Source organism: Corvus cornix, chromosome 2, assembly GCF_000738735.6.
Source record: "Corvus cornix cornix isolate S_Up_H32 chromosome 2, ASM73873v5, whole genome shotgun sequence".
In the NCBI taxonomy this organism is placed as follows: domain Eukaryota; kingdom Metazoa; phylum Chordata; class Aves; order Passeriformes; family Corvidae; genus Corvus; species Corvus cornix.
The window spans coordinates 6,182,801-6,201,294 of record NC_046333.1 but is presented as its reverse complement, the minus strand read 5'-3'; the positions used below and the strand labels follow the sequence as shown (position 1 = coordinate 6,201,294).

Sequence of the window (18,494 nt, the reverse complement as noted above, 5' to 3'; positions counted from 1 at the left end):
CATCAGCATAGAATAATAAAATAGTCAGGGTTGGAGGGGACCTTAAAAATCACCCAGTTCCAACGTCTCTGCCATATGCAAGACACTTTCCACTAAACCAGGTTGCTCAGAGCTCCATCCAACCTGGCCTTAAACACTTCCAGGGATCCACAGCTTCTCTAGGCAACCTGTTCCAGTGCCTCACCACCCTCACAATAAAGAATTTTTTTCAGTTTGAGGCCATTCCCTCTTGTCCTATCAGTACATGCTCTTGTAAATAGTCTCTCTCCATGTTTCTCGTGGGCTCCCTTCAGGTACTGGAAGGCTGCAATTAGGTCACCTCAAAGTCTTCTATTTTCCAGTCTAATTGGTGTAATTTTGAGAATAATTTTGAGTTTCCACGCTCATAGTGGTACCACACCTTCTTTGGCTTCACGGTACTTCCACGTGATGCCAGAACCTCTGGAAAAGTCTCATAATGTTCAGAACTATCTCACAGTCTGTAGGACTTAGGTTAAAATTAGTCACTCTTGCCTTTTCTCAGTAATTTTTGGGAGAACTCACCTTTCCTTCTGGGCAAGGATGTACATTCTGGGAAAACATCAGAGGACTTGGAGCATTTGTATAGTAAAATTCTATCCACATTGTTGTAAGGGAATAAGGGTCTTTCACCCAAATGAGTACATTCTTTAATTCAGTTTATAACTCACAATGACCATGAGAGATGAGCTAATCTGTGGTGCTTCCAATTCCAGCTTTGTAGCTTGAGAGCACCAAGACTGAAGGGTTACATTTTATTTCTCTTACTTAGAGTTAAGCTGGGAGCCGTATTTGAACAATGTAAGGACAGGGCAGACCCAGCCCTGGTATCCAGCTGAGAATTGGACACTCATCTTTTGGTAGTCATACCTTATTTGGCCTAATTCTGAGATTAACATTTACATTCTGGGTGGGAACATATTCCAGTCACCTGTTATTACCCTGTTATCGTGCTGAATATAATTATTTTCATTAATATGTTGCCATTATCTTTTTTGCCCGTTTCTCATTGAAAATCTATTCCTTAACTTACTTGCTCTTATACTTAAGAAATTCTTCCAGTTCTAAATGTTTTCATGCCAGGTTTTTTTACATTTTTTCGTGCAGCAACTTTAGATTTCAGCTTAATTGATTTGACTGAGAACACTCTGAGTCAGGCTGATGCTTTTTGAACAGTTTATAAATCTGTAATTCCAGTGCTCTCCAGTTTTCTTCAAGGAGAAAGTACGTGTTTCCTCCTGCCCAGCAATCCTTTGATACCAAGAGCTACTTACTTGCTTAGAGCAATTCTTCAGTTTTGGGAGTTTGTTTTAATTTTGCTTTTGCAGCTTGAAATATGTGGCCTCTCGTAGATATTAAAGAGAAAACCAGCACATACTACCCAGGATCAACTTTGCTACTAATTGCTTACTCAGAGGATAAATAATGAAGCAGCTTTGCTGTGAAGAGAATTAATGAGGGACATTATTTTTTTATGGATAAGAAAATTGCATCATTCACTCAACTTTACCATTGAAGCTGTAATTTTTTGTGTGATTCAGTGATAAATATTAGTGTGACCTTTGATGTGTACTTGTTTGGGTATTGGGATTCCCTCAGCTTCTCTTTTAGTGCTAATGAGCAGAATGCACTAAAAATATTTTTCCTGAACTTGCCCATGAACTGTCATGGGACGTCAGTGCTCTGTTGGGACTAAGCCTTTTGCTAAGGGATTACTGTCAGGTTCTGCAGACATAAATGGCAAAAGTTGTTCTCTCTTCTCCAAAAAGACTAAAATAAATTGAGTTTCCACTTGCAGGAATGGAAGTCTTGCTGATGAGTTGAATGACAACAAACCTCACAGATTTGAATATGAACGGCATAAATGTTTGTCCAAATACTAAAAAGTAAATTCTGAGTATTAACTGACTAAGAGTGGCATTTGACTATTCCATTAAATCAAACACATTGTACCAAGTACTTTGTATTTTATTTTGCCAGTGGGATAATATTTGTTTAATATGGATCCTCAAGTCCTGATAAAAACAAAACTTCCATTACGGTAAGATTGCAGGATTAGCCTCAGCTTTAGTAATTAATGGCCTGCTTCCAGCAAATTTCATATGGAATGCTTCAGACTGGTTTGAGAGAAATGTGCCACAAATGTTTATGTTTGCATATCAGCAATTCTGTATCTTTAAGATAGTATAAAATTAGACCTGTTTATGGTGGGTTTTTACATAGGAGTGGTTCTCCTATATTCTTAATTAGTTATACATTATTTAATTACTCTTGTAGTGTATGCAATCAAAATACAAATGTGTTACAGTTCTGATTTGAAGTTGCCAGACATAAAATGCTTGTCATGATAATCTTCTAGATATTAAATATCAGTTCAGATATTCATAATTCTGATAATTCTGAATAACTGATAATTTTATTCATTCACACAGTAGAATAATGTTCAGTAGAGCTTACTACTGTACAGTAAAAATATCTTCCACATGATCAGCCTTGTGCCAACAGGAGTAGTGTGGATGGGCATGAGGAAATTTGACAGGAGGATGCTCTCTCTCTCCTTTCACCCAAAGCAGCTTATCAAGACACACTGGACTGCAGTGTGTACTGCAATACTGCAGCACTGAGACTCTTGGGACCACTCACCTCATGGTCAGCTCCCAGTGGACCTGGGTCTTGTGTAGACCACAGTAATGCTGGGCATAATGAACATATTTCACTCAGCTTAGAGAGCCTCCCACATTTCCACCCACATTTTTATGTGTACCAGAAAATAAAAGAAAATAAATTTTTATTTCACTAGACAACCATAAGGTCAAGATTATACACTTTCTGTTGTCTCTGAAGCTTGCAGAGATGCTTGCAGAAATCATTTGCATCTCACCTGATCCAAGACTTCACAATTTTTCCAGTCATGCCCCTGCTCTTCACTCTCCTCCAGTATGTAAATCCTGTGCCATCCCTACATGGGATTCCTGACTTTCTTGCCCTGTCAGCCAGCAGTAGCACTTTTTCACACTTTGTGGCAGACTTTCTTGGTCTGTGGAAGTGGATATAATCTTGACATCTGCTCTTTCCAAGCAGATGTTTGTATCCCATGTCTCATGATTCCAGCAGGCAATTGCACTGTATTGATGCTCACTTTCCCAGCACTTTGCGTGAGCTTCTGACTGTGTTCTCATGCACTAAAACAAGAGAGATTCCTGCTGGTTGCTTCTGTTTGTTTGGCTCTCTAAGCTGACTGTTGAAGAAGGAGTAAAGAACACAAATAGGGAAGTCAAATTGACTTCAAATAACCTAAATTCAAACTGTTGTTCTCTGTGCTCTCCCTGCAGAGTTGAGTACCCAGAGAGCTGAGAGGACTGGCTGCTTTCTGCTGGAAGTTAAGTTGGCCCAAAATGGGGACCTATCAGTTACTATCTACAAAGGTAAGAACTACTTTCATTTTATGGAGGATATTCAGCAGAAAATACTCTGATTGCATGGCCAGCATAACTCTGAGGATTCATGTTAATTACCTTGTACCCTTCATATGTAAATTCATGCCTATCTAGGAATATTACAACTATAACCTTTTCATCAGTAACAGAACACAATCAATTAATAATTTTGTTTGTTCGTTTTGCCATCTGTCCTCAATATCTGGAAGTTCTCCTTGAGCCATTCCTTTTCTTTAACTCACTTTTTACCTTCAATGTATCTACTGAGCTTGCATGTCTCTCTAATGTTAACTTGCAATTTTTCATTTAAAGACTCTGAAGTCCACGTACTTTGCATAATAAGACAATCAAAATTTTAATCAAGAATAAAATAATAATCTTAATGAAGCTACACTGAATTATATTAACTATTTTTTGGATTCACTGTGGGGACCACTTTTATGTTCTAGGGCCATTTCTAGATAGCTGTTGCTTCTAAAGATCTTCTGATAAGATTTTAGACCCTCTTCTTAAGAAAAACAATAAAAATAAAATGATTTTGAGGTATTTTGTATTTATAAACAAAAATTCTTCCTGACATGAAATTATGTTATTATAAACCTTTCCTTACTGTCATTTTCTCCATTTTCTAACACTGTTAGTCAGATCCAAAGCTATTCTCCTGGCTTTAGAATCTGACTGCATGAAATTTGTTAAATCTGCACTTGCTATGTTATAAATATATACTTATTTTGTAATTACATCAGTGCTATGGTTATGTACAATCTGCAGTCTTTAACTGGATATATCCATCACCATTCATGTGTCAGAATGTTTTGCTAATAATCAAGACCCTTGGTACCTTCATCATTGTACATCTGAGGATTCCTCCTTGTATGGCTCATTTTCTGCCAAAACCAGGAGTAGTATAGTGGGAAGGAACTGTGTTGGTCTCTTCCTATGGAAGTGGTCTCCTGACAGGCATTGAAAAGACTGAAGAATAACTTCAGTTTAGTTTGCAGAGAGCCCAGGCATGCAGGAAAGCCAGGAGCTAACATTTCCATCCTTTTGGAACAGGTCTGAGCTGCAGATCTCGGATGGTACAGCAAGGCTTTTAGGAAAACTCTTACCTCTCAGACAGAGCAGCCATGACCAAGCTTCCTACTGGCAATGACCCCTGACTGGTGTTAATTCCTGAACCATGCCTTGGCAGTGTCTTGGAGAGCTGCAGGCAGCCTGAGCCAAAGCTCTGCAGGGACTGTGAATAATTTAACAATCAGGACAGTTCCAGGACAGTGCTCAGGCCTGTGCCCTGGTGCTCTGATTTGCTGGTGGAAATGACAGTTCTGAACCACCTTTCCAACCTGTCACCTTTTGTCCTGGGGAGATGGCATCTTGGATCTGCATGGATGCACACTAAACACCTGCTCATCATGATTGCCTGTGCCCATCACATCACACATGGAAAAGCATAAAAACAAATCCTGCAGCACCTCAATTACACAGAATAGGTACCTGGGATTAAAGAAAGTGTTGGCGTTGTTGCAAACAAGCCTACTTTGGAAAGACTGTGCTCTTAATACAAGAGAAATACGATTTATTTATGAAAACAAGGAGGAGTTGCCATTCACCTTTCATGCTTTTTAGATGTTTGGTTTTTGTTGCACACATGTTGTGATACCCATAGGTCCTGGATACCAAGGTGAGTAGCCAAGCAAAGTTTTGGTGCATTCTGATCCTCTGGAAGCCATTGTGCAGAAGAGGTTTCATATCACTCTGCTCTTTCTTCCTGTTTTTATTCAGTCCTCTGTCTCATCCATAAACTATCACCTCCTCATTGATCCTTCACACATAAGATGGTTCCTGGGGCTCTCCTGTTATGAGTTAATACCATGTGAGATAACATGTTTGGATTGTCTTACAGCTGTTGCAATTTTGCTTTCCCTAAACAGAGTCTTGCCACAGGTCACAGGTCTTAGCTGGAGGTCAAGTGGAGGAACACTGTTACAGGTGTGTTCTGGGACACTGTGCAACCAGTACCTTGCAGCATAACAAATTTGAAGTTGAACATGCAAAAATTATTTTCTTCGAGATCTTACAGACCATCCTGGAGTCGACTGCTTATGATTGCTTTGGAAACCTCACCTCTTTTTGCATCTGCACCATCAGGCAGTAACAGCTGATGTTTTGGGACAGTCTCACCCTCTTCACTCCAGAAGGAAAGTGGTGTTCCTGCCCACTGTCCTGTCTGAGGCCCAGCACACTCCATGCCAAGGAATAAATTCTGGTATTATCACACAGAGAAGGCTCACAGAAAGTGTGTTTGTAATTCTTCAGCTCTCTGAATTCTTCCCAGTTCACTGGGAAGAACATGGAAGTACTTTCAGATTCACGCTGCTGAAAACACTTTTTGTTCTTATGTCCACACATATCTGGTAGAACCACGTCTCTGCCTCCTTTAAATGTTCTTTTAGCTAATGTACTGCATTATGCATACTGTTGGAAAAGAAAATGAAAAGCAGACTCCTCTTGAATTCTATCTGTAATTCTCTGTGTTAATTTGCACAACTGACAAAAATCACTCAATATGGGAAATGAATCTTCTTCCACTGGTTTTGCATATAATCTGTTATATTAAATTTTGATTGAGGTTATCTGTCTAACTTGTAGGCCTATATATGCAAATCAAAAGCTCAAAGTATTGTGTTTGGCTAACAGCCAGAAATTCTGACTCACAATCAGTATAAAATACAAAAGAAATTTTTCTGTATCAGTAAGGAGGAAATTAGATACTTTAAAAAGGCTTTGTCATTTCTTCTATGACTCTTAAGCACTTAGAAAACTTCAGGCTGAACAGCATCATTCCAGTTAACGGAAATTTTTTTATATATAGAAACCAATATAAAAAAATAATGTCTCATAAGGTACTTCAATTATTGGAAGGCTCTCCTGGCTCTCAGAACCAACAGAGGTTGTGTGAACTTTGAAAAATCAGCCTCAAGGTCTTTTATCAAGCTGTTGTGGTTCAAACAAGAAATGTGTTTTTCATATTTGTACCTAGCCAGGTCTCCCAGACACTTTCTAGCAGAGATGACAGAGAGTATTATTCTTATTTTACTCTTACAGTGTAGAGATAAAAATGAGAAACAGAACTTACCTGTCAACATAGTTTACAGAACAGTGCTGGCACTAATGCAACCATACAACGGGGTTCAGGTCACAGCACCATGCACCCATCTCATTTCCTGCACCTGCATCTGTTCCTGTGGGGTCAGTGCTCTTCAGCATGAGGGAAACCTCGTGGGGATTGTGGCTCTGGAGCCATGAAGATGGGACACAGTAAGGCAAGCACTGCAGCTTCCAAACAGGGAGCCTCCTGCTAATCCTTGCACCAGTGCCCGTGCCACAGCCTTCTGTGTACCAAATAAACCCATTCCATGAACCTACTCATTTTCAATGAAACTTTTTGATACCCAGGATCAGTTGTCAAGATAGAGAAGATCTGCAAGTGAAAAAGGAAGTAAACTCAAAAAACTGCCCCTTTCTTTGGCTGTTTGAGAGAAATTAACAGTCAGATTAAATTAGAGAAACAGCCTAGAAAGTTCCTATGAAACTGCTTCTCTCTCACTTCCTCTCCTCTGCGTTGTGGTCCGGATGAGAAGACATCACAGTGACTCAGTGGATGAAGCAGTGCAACAGCTCCGGAGGGAGTGACCAGCACCCAGCAGAAATGGTGTGACAGGAAGGAGGGAGCTGTAGGGGGACTGTGCTGCTGAGCTTCAGGTGACAAGAGAATTCATTGCAGTAACCACTCACGTACCAGAAGGTGTCTGACAGCCTGGAGAGGAAGCACAGCCATCCCTCCACACAACCTTATCTTTCAGCATAAATATTTGTCACTCTTTGCTGCTGTTATGTTCCTGGGGACCTTCTGGGGACAAGAAGCTCCTCTCATTAACCTCATTATCTCACCTTGCTTCAGCCACTCAGGCTTTCCTGGCAGACTTGCAATTTCTCTTGCAAATTTCCCCATGGAAGGGAATTTTAATTGCAGTTTTGCTGAAAACAATGCAATTTAGCTGTCTACAGGAATTTCCTCACGTTGAATCTATATTCTACTTGGCTTGAAATCTGTGCCCTGCACTGTGCTAAGTGTCAGCAGGTAGCAGGTGAGTGTGGGCAGACAGATGTTGGGGCTGTGTCCTCTCTGGCCTCTACAGAAGGCTTGTGCAGGGACTACTGCATCCCAATACTGCATCAGGTTAATTAGATTTTTCTGGGAATTAAGTTAAGGAGCCCTATGCAGCAGGGTCGAATTCAATCTAATAAATGTGTTGAACAGAAACTGAGCAATTGACTTCAAGTGCGCTCAAGGAACTGAGTGGCAAATTGGAGAACAGAGAAAGATGGAGAACAAAATCAGAAGGATGAGAACAAGAGATGAAATGTGAAAAGAAAGGGACAGGCAGAGGAGGAAGTGCAGAGACCAACATGACCAAATATTAACATAAGAAGAGAATAAAGAGAAAAACTGCTGCAATGAAGCACAGGTAGGTGCTGGGATATTGGATACCAGTAACAGCCAGACAAGGTCTTGGGCATCCAGATTTCAAAATATCTTGATTTTTACAGATTTGTCTCTAAATCCTGAAAGCATTTTAGAAAGGTTTGAAAGTCCCAAATAAGAATACATATATACATATCATTAAGAAATAATGTGGTTGATCTGAGAAATCATAATATTTATCCTGGCATGGAATATGCACATGGTAGGAAATTTAGTTCCCCAAAATGGGACTTCTGCAGGGTTTTGTGCCTAAAATATACCTACAGATTGCATGTGTGAACAATCTACATTAAATGCTCACAGTAAGATTAATATGTCATCTGCAGAGGAAAAATAATAGTTTTTTTTCACAGATAGCTTTTTTTCTCTAATACAATGATATTACTAACAACAAACTTTAAAGCATTACCAAAAAATGATTGTTTTAATAAAGATTTAAAACCCACCAGCAACTCACATAGCTCTCTCCATTCAACACTTTTTTTAGACACACTTTTTCATTTAACCATAAAGTCTTTAAAAAATCTTGACATATTGCATGTGAAATCTCAGCACAAAAGTTTGCTGGTGACATATTATTTTCCTTACAGCAACTATAATCGATATAACCAAGGCTCAAAGCAAAGTTTTATGGCTATTTTATAAACTTAGGAATGTACTCAGGGAAATTTATTATGGAAAAATTGACTCAACCTGTATTTAAGGATTAACTATGGCAAGTCCTGTGGCAGGGTGTAGCCCAAAATGTGCTGCTTCTGCTGAGTTACAGGTAGGGCTGAGTTACAGTAATGGGGAGCATTCAGGTGGTGTAGGGGAGAGGCAAAGTGTGGCTGGTGTGTTTGAAATGCTGTTCTGCTTTGCCCCCCCGAGAGGTCATGAAACCTGTAGGTATTTGGGTGGTAAGTGTGGCTGCCCCATCCCTGGAAGTGTTCAAGGCCAGGCTGGGTGGAGCTCTGAGCAACCTGGTCTAGTGGAAGGTGTCCCTGCCCATGGCAGGGGGGCTAGAACCAGATAATCTTTAAAGGTCTCTTCCAATCCAAACCACTCTGTGATTCTATGATATTCTCCAAAGTGTTTTAGTACCCATTTGTCTCTGAAATTAGTAATTCAGATGCTTACATGCATCTGAAAACATGGTTGTTGGTAGTCAAATTGATCAAAATAACTTTAAATCTCATTAAAAGACTACAGTGTTGTTTGTTCATATACTGCCTACATTTATCCATGAAAGACAAAAAGCAAAGAAAGATAAGAACATGGTGCCTTAATCTCTGAAATAATTGGTGATTATTTTATAGCAGGGTCTTATTAACACTTGATTTTACAAGGAGTCAAGGTCCTGAAGTCTAGCAGCTGTAGGAGGATTTTGGCTTTGTTTTGTTGTTTGTTGTATTTTTTGTGGTTTGTTGTTTTTTGGTTGTGTTTTGTTATTTTTTTTTTTTAATGTGTCTCTAATCCTCAGAGCTGCAATGAAAAGTTTAAAAATATGACTGAAGGATCAAAGGTCATATTTGAGATCTTAGAGGGTCAAAGGAAAAAAAATAAGAATAATCCCTTATTGTGGTATTCTGAAAGTTATAAACATGCTTAAGGCAATATGCTGATGGAGAGAGGTTGATTTGTGGGTTTTTTAGGTTTGGGAGTTTGGTAATACTGTCTTTACGTCACTTTCTGAAGCTTCTTTTACAATAACCACAATTATTCATATAAACAATCTAAAAGAAGAAAAAAATAATTTAGATTTAAAACACTAAATGTAGAAAATAAATTATAATATTGTGGGAAACAATTTTGCATAAACAAGGGAAAGGACTATTTATATGGTAGATTCTATTCCACCTTGAATGTTTGCTAATTTAATGAAGAATAGCCAGGAGATCTGCTTGCTTGTGATAACCAATGCTAAAATCCTTCTAAAGAAATTCTACCCTTTTCTTCCCTAATTTTTTAACTTTCAAGACCACAGTAGCTAGAAAAATATTGTGACAGTTTTATTCATAGGCACGCTTATTAGTAATTTTTTCATTTGTTTATTCCAGTCATTCCCATATCCCTTGGCAACAGCACTTTGTTGGCAGAGTTCATATAAATGCTGGGAGAAAGCAGGTTTTATAGACCCATTCACATCCCTTCCTGACCTGGTGTCAATGTTGTTAACCCCTCTCTCATTTCCAGGTCTGTTTCCTTCCATGATATCCTGTAGGAACCTATAGGACAGTTGTCTATTACATTAAGAAAAGGAGTCACATTTTTATTTAATTCTGTATGGTTTTAGAGAAGTGGCTACAGACTTTACGCCTGACCGAGCTTTGCACCTGTTAAATACAGAGACTTCCATAAGGAGGGAAATAAATCTTAATTCTTGTATTTCTTGATGATAACCACTGCAACCCTGTATTTTTTCAGAAGATTTTTGAGGAAAACTCTTCCCCCTTCTCTCCTCAATCGTTGTTTTATAGAATCCTCTGTGATTTGTTGGGAGCGATTACAGTGCAGGCTTTGTGAATACATACACGCACGGCTTTGAACCCAGGGAAAATCTCAGTTTAAGTGCTGTGATCAAAGGTCTGTGGCTGTAACGGGCTTGGTCTTATCCTCAAATTCAGTCCGTGTAAAAAGGTGCAGAGATCGTCAAGGAAAGAGCCACTTCTAAAACAAACTCTCATATTTTGATGCAGAATGTATGCTTGTTTCTATGCGTATAGAAACCACCTGCTGTTCTAAAGAAAAGACACCTCTCTCTCTGCTGTCCCAGACTCTCAGCCCTAGTGGCAGCCTGGCACCAAGGGTGGCACTGCCCTGGGTCTGCCCTGAGGCAGCAGAGCAGCCACAGGTGAAGCTTTTCCTTCTCTGAGACTCTGTGACGCCAAATCCATTCGCCCGCGGGGGCCGAGCTGCCTCTTTCGCTCGGCTGAATTTGCAAGCGCGTTGAAGGCTTTTTGGAGGGAGGGAGCGGAAAAATCTACGATCAGGAGTGGACTGCGGCCCTCCTGGGCTTGGCACACGTTTCCTCTCAGCCCGGGGGGGGGAAGGGCAGCGGGGGCTTTGCCCAGCGGGAATGAGCCTGGCGGGGCCCCCTCCTTGCCCAGCGCCATCCCGGGGCCGCTGCAGCGGGCGGGCTGGGCTGCGGGGAGCGCGGCTGGGAAGCCACTGCCTCGGTGGAAAGAAATAACCCTCCCTGAGGGCACAGCCGGGAGAAATCCTGCGGGGCGGGAGGCGAGGAGACAGCCTGGGAGGTCGGGAGGGAGAGGAACCGCGCCGCCTTTGGGCGTTTTTGGCAAGGTGAAACCCAGCCTTTTCGCCCACCTCCGTGCTCCGGCAGCCCGGGGAATGCAGGCACAGCTCCAGCTCCTCTCCCCCCGCCAAGGGGCCGCCAGGGCGGCCCGGGGCGAGCGGCAGCCGCGGGAGCGGTCCGACTGCGGGAAAGTTGCGTGGTGTTCGTTTTGCAGCTCCTGGGGACCCTGCCGGGCTCTCGGAGCGCCCGGGCACCTCCTCCCATCCTCCTGCCTTCCTTCCCTCCCTCCCCCGCCCCCCCCGGCTCGGGCTCCCCGCGGGAGTCCCCGCTCTGCCAGAAGCGTCGCCCGCGCGTCTTCCCCTTTTCGGGGTTTTTGGGTTTTTTTCTCTCTCTCTCTTTCGGTGAGAGTGCGACCGGGCTGGACGAGGGGAAGGAAACTTTCTCCCCCCCTCCTCCAGGATGCTCCGGATATTTTTGAAAGGGCGGAAGAGTGAGAAAGGGAGCAGCGTCTGTGAGGGCATCTCATGCTCCTGCGAAGGTCCCCCCTGACACCTCGCTGCTGGGATTAAAGACCGGAGCTGGAGAAACTCCTCCCCCTCCCTGGCTTTTCTCATCTTCCCCCCTCCGCTTGCCTCCCCCCCTTCCCGCTTCCCCAAATTTCCTAAGGCCATTAGGAAGGGGGAAAACAAAAAAAAAAAAAAAGAGAGAGAGAGAGGGAAGAAAAAAGAAAATAAGGAGCCTGGACTAACTGCGGCCCGTGGGACGGTGGGGAGAGGTGGAAGAGGAGCCTCCCTCTCCAGATCCATCGCTCAGCACCGCGCTTGGGTGAAGGCATGGGAAGCACTGCCATGGACAAGAAGAAGGATGCCTCCAGCAGCAGCAGCAGCAGGAAAAGCTCCAGCCACAAGAAACTCATGTTGCGACTGCACATCCCCGTAAGTGGCTCCTTGCTCTTCCTCCCTTTCGGCAGCTGGCGTGGCTTGGGCATGTTTTTCTCTGACATGGTGCGCAGCGAAAGGCAGGGAGAGGTGTTTCCTGCGCCGAGCTCTGGAGTTGGGGCATGCTGGGCTGGGGGTGCACTCCCGCAACAGGCGAGTCCTCCACATCTGGCGTGGGCTGAAGAGTGGGGTCTTGGCCCCCCGTGCAGTGCTGGGAGCTCAGGATGCAGTGTCCGTGGCACGGAGGAGTATCTTCACTATCCTAGTTTCAGAAGTGACTCTTACTCCCTGCTGTACAAGTGCTCATGTGCCTTGGGCTGTGGGTTTGGCTCAGTTGATCTCACCCAGTTCCCTCTCACACTCGCAGCACCGTTTAGCAAAAGGTCTGTTCACCCCCAAACTCCGGTTTCAACATTTCCAGGTTCGGCTCCGGGAACTGTCCCTGCCTGTGGCTGAACCCGGATTTAATCTGACTCTTCCCTCTCTCTCAAAAGTAATCCACTTCTGAATTTCCCAGGGCTGGGCAACCCAGAGCTCGCTCAGATTTGGATCCAAGCAGTCTGGTCATTGCCGAAAGAGCAGGGCAGTTGTATTCACAGTGGAGCAGACTAGTGAGCCATGCAGTCTGTTCACCAGCTCTGTTTTGTTTTGTATATTCCACTATAAAGTAACACACAAGAAATTAGAGTATATAGATACGGAATAACCACAGATCAAAAGTTTCTATTTCTAGTGAGTACTAAAAGGCTGACTGGCTGCATCTTCAGAATTACATGCCTCTCAAAACTTAGGTTATTGGTTTTTTACTATTAGATTATTTTACTATTAGGTTGTTCTTGTGATCTATGTAGCTATTAGTTTTCTATTCTCAGTCCTGATGTACTTTTGGTTTCAGTGCTTCTGGCAAGAAATGACAAAGTCCTTCTATCTTTCCTGTGCACTCTGTGTTTTATTGATTGTTGGTGTTTATGGTTTTTTTGTTTATTAGTTTGTTTTAAATCTCATTATCTCAAAGTGGGAAACAGTTCTACCCGTGTCTCTGCCAGGCCACCAAGGAGCAAAAAGATATTTCTGGTTGTAAGTTTTTTCTTTGTTTTAGGAAAGAATAAGAAGTCAAAGCAAATTTATTAGGTGTCTTGAGTGTGTGGAATAAAATGGAGGAAAAATACATGACTCTTCTGCAGATTTTATTTTTCTCTGGGGAGGAATGCAAGCCCAAGAGCACAAGCCAAACTTCTGGAGCTCTGAGTGCATTCAGTACTAGAAGAAAAGGGTCTGTTTCTGCTAACATGGGTGTTGCCTATGTATTTGTGACAGAAGATTTTAGGCAATAAACTTTACCATGTTGCCAGTAGTACTTCACAATAGGGATGTAAAATACCAGCAAATAAAATGTACCACACCAAAGCACCACTCACCCTGTGCTCATTATTCCTTCCCACCCTGCCTGCAATATTGTCTCTGCCATCTCTTTCCACTGCCCTCCCCCCCACCTCTGACTCAGTCTAGCCAGAAACTCTTGTGGCAGCTGCATCCCCACTGCTGCTCCCAGGAACTGCATTTTCTGCCTGCTCAGGAGCCATAGGTAGTTTTGGAGTGTCCTGTGATTGTTGCAGGATTTTACACCATCCAACTGGTGTTTTTGAAATCCCTGCTCACCACCAGATATCTGTGACCACACCAGAACTTAGAACAATTTTCCTCCTTTATGGTGTGAAGCTAACATGAAAAAAGTACCTAAGGAACTCCTTTGCACTAAATCATTATTGATAGAGGAATGCTAACGTTTTTGCCTAATTTTCTCCCTAATCCGTGGACAACCTTTCTTTATGAGTGTTGCCTTAGTTCTGTCTTGGATAGAGCATTTTTAGTAGTGGGTCATAATTTTTCATGTTCATCCATCTCTTGGCTTTTTGCTCTGCAGTTTGTCACCTGGGTAATAGCAGTGATTCAGATACAAGCCTGCAAATGCCTGATGTTGCACTGAAGTCAACATAAGTTTTGTTGTTCACCCAGTTGGAAGTGATTCAAGATTTAGTAATGAGATAACACCTTCAATCCTTCCTCTCCATCCCCAAGATATGATCCTTCTCTTCCATTCTACATCGTTCTACCATTCCTTAAATGGACTTTGGGCTGGCCAGGGTCTTTCAGGTTGTACGCACATTTTTAGTGGTTTTCTGTAATCTGGCAGAGTTTGAACATGGCTGTGCTGTAAGAAAGAACATTTTTCTCATTCTCCTTACTTGACAGTGGAATCTGCATTTGAAAAGATCTGTTTAGACTGTTTTTTTTTCTCTTTCATAACGTTGTCTTGGCTGTTGTTTTGAAGCATCATTCCTATTATTTCAGTGGCGCCTGTCAGTGTAGCTGTAGTTGTCAAGGGAGCTTTCACCAGACAGTAATTTTTATTTTGTTCATCCTCTTCTTTGTGTTTCTGAGATCATGTTTATTGCTGAGGCATGTAATTCATGCTCATTTGGATCTTCAAATTAGGAACAAGAGAAGAGCTAACAAGGTCTGAGTAGGAGAGGAGAGAGGAGTCAATTCTGAAAGAGAAAGCGATAGGACAGAGAGGTACTGTTGTGATGCAGGCTGGCCTAAAACATATTTATTGGTCATGTAGAAACGCTGACTGAAAAAGTAATACATATTGTGAAAAAAAAAAAAAGGTGACGGATGCAAAATACACTATAATTAGGTTAATTAGAGGATTGTGGAATAATAGGGATTTCTGAAAAGAAGGTTGTACACATTTCTTCTCTCTCCCACATAGTTTGTTTTGGGTCTGTCTTTGACAGTGGGAAAAAATGGATCCGTTAAAGAAAGCTGGTTTGTGGTTGCAACACTCCAGGTTTTCTCAGGTACATCTTTCTCAAGGAAGAACAAGACATGATACAAAAAACCTGGGAACACTCTATTTTCACCTTCTTTCTGTGCCCAGTCTCCTTCAGCACAGGTGGGTGGTGCCTTGCCTGTCCTTCTGGGGGTGGTGGAGGATCACTAAGTTCCTGCACGTTGGCTTTCCTCACTGCTCTCATCTTCTGTTCAGTAGCCAAGAATAAAGAAGGGGCCACTGTATTCTGTAGTGTGGCAGGGAAGTGTTTGCTGAATGGCTGGAATGATGGAACATCTTCTTGGTTGGTTGTTGTTTTATTTGTAAATACACAACTGACTTAAACTAGTAATTTAGATGGACAATAATATAATTGCAGGAGCCTTTGTAAAGGTCCTGTCAACCTCTGTCTGTCCCAGCAGCACATTCAGAAGTCTTGAGATTAGAGATGCCTAAATGGAAATTTCTGGTCTGAATATCTTTGAAAGCTGCTACAGTTTTAAATAGAAACCTTTGCTCTCTAAATGCATCATATCTGTAATATGAAGGCATTAGCATTATAAAATTCCTTTTTAAGCCATTACAAGATAATGCTTGCACATTGCTTTGAACATTTTAAAAACTCTATTCTGAGATGGGATGCAATTGTCTGCTGAGTAGGAGCTCACAGCAGTGAGATCAGAATGTTCTTTTGTCATTTTGCAAAATCAATCTGTTCTAATGTTAACATTGCCATTGTAGGACCTGGTGCTGCAAAAAAAAAAAAAAAAAAAAAAAAAGAGATATTCTGCTCTTGTTTACTTTGAATTTCATCTGGGATGGTTCAGTCAGTACCAGCAAAGCTGTTGTATTTACATGAGCGCAACTGACAGCAGAACCTGTCTCAAGAGCTTCACTATGCCAGGTGCCAAGCACCCACTGCTCTTCAGCAGGTGGGAATTGCAGGAGCTTGGCACTTCCTTGGATTTTTCTCAAATACATTGCAAGGTGACTTTTTATTCAAAAGAACAAAGAAATTTTGTCACAATAAGCACAAAAGTAACATCTGTGAATGAATATCAAAACATCTTCAGTTCAGTGAGGTCGCTCTTGCCTCTGGTATTTCAGCCCTGACAACAGAGTTGATGCCCTGGAAGGATGTGGTGGGAGATCAGGATTCTTTGTTTTCAATGCCACACAAAGAAACATCTCTGGATACTTTCTCCCATTTCTTTGTCAGCCTCTGTGATTTTGAAGAGACTCCTCAATGTCAAAATTTATTGCTGTTTCCAGGCTGGGTGTTATGTTGGGATGCCAGGCTGAACATCAGATGGCTTAAATAGTTCTAACCTGATAGATGACAGTGATGTTCTGACAGCTACTGTTGGCTGAGGCTCTGCCCCTCCATCTTGCTTTCCACACTTGCAAAGTCATTAATGGCTGCATGCCTAATAAATCACTGTGAAATGATTTTGTTCTGTCACAGTTTTTGCAGGGTGCTTCTTGTCTCCCGGTAATTGCAGGGTGGGCTGATGAGAACAGCACTTCAGTCTAGGAATCACTTTAGGAAGCTGCAGATGGGGAATAATCTAGTGAATTCTTTCAAAGGTGAAAAGAAATCAGCTTCCAGTGTGATCTAGGAATGAAAGAAATGTTTGTTTTCTTGGTAAAAGGCGGTGAAGGGAGAGAGACAGGGGAGAGAGAAATGTTTCTCGAAAATTAAATCTGCAACTGTTCTCCCTCTCGCTCTCACAGGGCGGGCTGTGAGTTGTCCTGAGCCTCTGTGGCCTTGAAGTTTAAATTTGGATTCCTTCCTCAAGGGCTGATATATTTAAAGACAGGAAGGGGCGAGAGGTATTTGCTCAGGAGTGTTAAGATGGCACTTTGAATTTATCTCAAGGATAAAAGAAAGGATTCATGTTTACAATCATCATAGCTAGCACTGCAATTAAGGGAGCTCTGAGTCTTTTTTGTTCTAAAGCATAACACAAACAGACCATCAGCTTATAGAAAAGTGTGGTGTCTTATAAAACATCACTTTTTGTAGTAGGAGATTATCCTAAATGGTCTCACCCAACCTCTTAGACCGTATTTGTTTATTTGTGAGCCTGTGAGGACTTTGAGCTCAGAGGAATGCGAATTTCCTTGGAGAAATCAGTCATGAATGTGGAAGGAACCTCACAGAAATGTGGATGGTGAGACTTTTGGCCTCAGGGAAGTTTACACCATGCTTGTATTGGGAATTAGTGGAACAGAAGAAGAGTCATGCTCCAGAGGGATCAGGAGTGAAGTTGAGGGTAGTGATTTCTACCTAGGAGGTTCCAGCACCTGTTCACAGACCCACAGGGTTCAGCTTTTGCTCAGCTTCACCTGGGCACCACATTGCATTCAAGGGAGCTACACAGATATGACTGAAACCAGAATTCAAACCTCGTTTTGTTGATGGTATACGGACAGTCATGGAAGTAGGTTGGTGTGCCCAGGTGCTGGCTTGGCAGGGCTAATGGGAGCAGAAAGGAGCCAAAAACTGAGTCAGCATTGGTTGCCCAATCTGTGGACATTCATGTTGAGTGAAGTAACACAGGTGGTTCCCATCCCTTTGAAGAAAAGCTGAATTTCTGTCAAAAGGCATCCCATGCACAGGGAATAATGAAAGAGCAGAGTTGGTTACAAGAGAAATGCAGTATCCAGGAAGACATCAACAGCCGACAAGAGATGTCACAATGTGGGCTATTTTACCCTAGACCGATCACCAGGCTTTGGGAATTGGCTCCAGGCCTTGATCTGGTTGCAGGGGGCTGCTGTCTCAATTTTCTACTGTTGCTTGCACTGTAGGCACCCTGGAGAAAGTGTTACAGTCTCTCGAACAGGGAGACTTGTGCGTGTCTTCAAAGGCTAAAAGTAAAAGATTTCAATCTTGAATGGAGTGTGGGTTTTCTACTGAAAAGGAAAACATATGTACACACATACATAAGGAATATAAGATGCCATCAATAAATATAAACTATTATTGGTTGTTTGGTGACACAGTTCTGTACTGCTACTGAACTATTTCTCATACTAGCAGTGAGCTAAAACACTGATGTATGTGACAATTTCTGCTGCAGAATGATTTTTGTGTTCATTCTTTAGGTAGTTGTAGAAACTGGAGTGTAATGCTTCAGTTTAGTGTTTGCTTCTGTATTACTGTCTCTCTTAAGTTGCTTGCATATAAATACATATGAAATCTTTAAAGCATGAGCATTATTTACACAGTAGAGAGCCGAAACTTAACACAGTCTTTCAGTTTTTGACACTGAGGATTCATAGAATGCTTTATAACATCCTTCAAATTTTCATAAGATTTAGCTTGACAGTAAATTACATTATATAAGCGTGACCCAGTGGGATGCAGAGCAAATGCATTGCAGTGTGTGTTTCATGGCTGTCATTTATTTCACACACCGTGACTCTTCAGACCTTATGGTCATTATTGCAAAGGGTGCCTGTGACGTTCTGCTCCAAA

The 18,494-nt window shown here is 42.0% G+C and overlaps 1 protein-coding gene and 1 long non-coding RNA gene across 3 annotated transcripts in view; both read left to right on the top strand.

The window, feature by feature from the left end:
* Positions 1 to 3,368: 3,368 nt before the first annotated feature.
* LOC109143991 lies at positions 3,369 to 6,790 on the top strand. The gene is made up of 3 exons (XR_002044470.2): positions 3,369 to 3,443; positions 4,512 to 5,136; positions 5,387 to 6,790. It is a non-coding gene; the product is annotated as an uncharacterized LOC109143991 (long non-coding RNA).
* Positions 6,791 to 11,506: 4,716 nt separating this feature from the next.
* The window catches only part of PRKAG2 (protein kinase AMP-activated non-catalytic subunit gamma 2), a 212,908-nt gene continuing 205,920 nt past the window's right edge, over positions 11,507 to 18,494 (top strand). The window contains exon 1 of one of the 2 annotated variants that reach the window (XM_039570812.1): positions 11,507 to 12,171. In XM_039570812.1, the coding sequence (XP_039426746.1) occupies positions 12,070 to 12,171 (102 nt within the window). In that variant the 5' untranslated portion in view covers positions 11,507 to 12,069. The remainder of the gene's footprint in view (positions 12,172 to 18,494) is intronic. The other variant, XM_039570818.1, reaches the window with a different exon arrangement.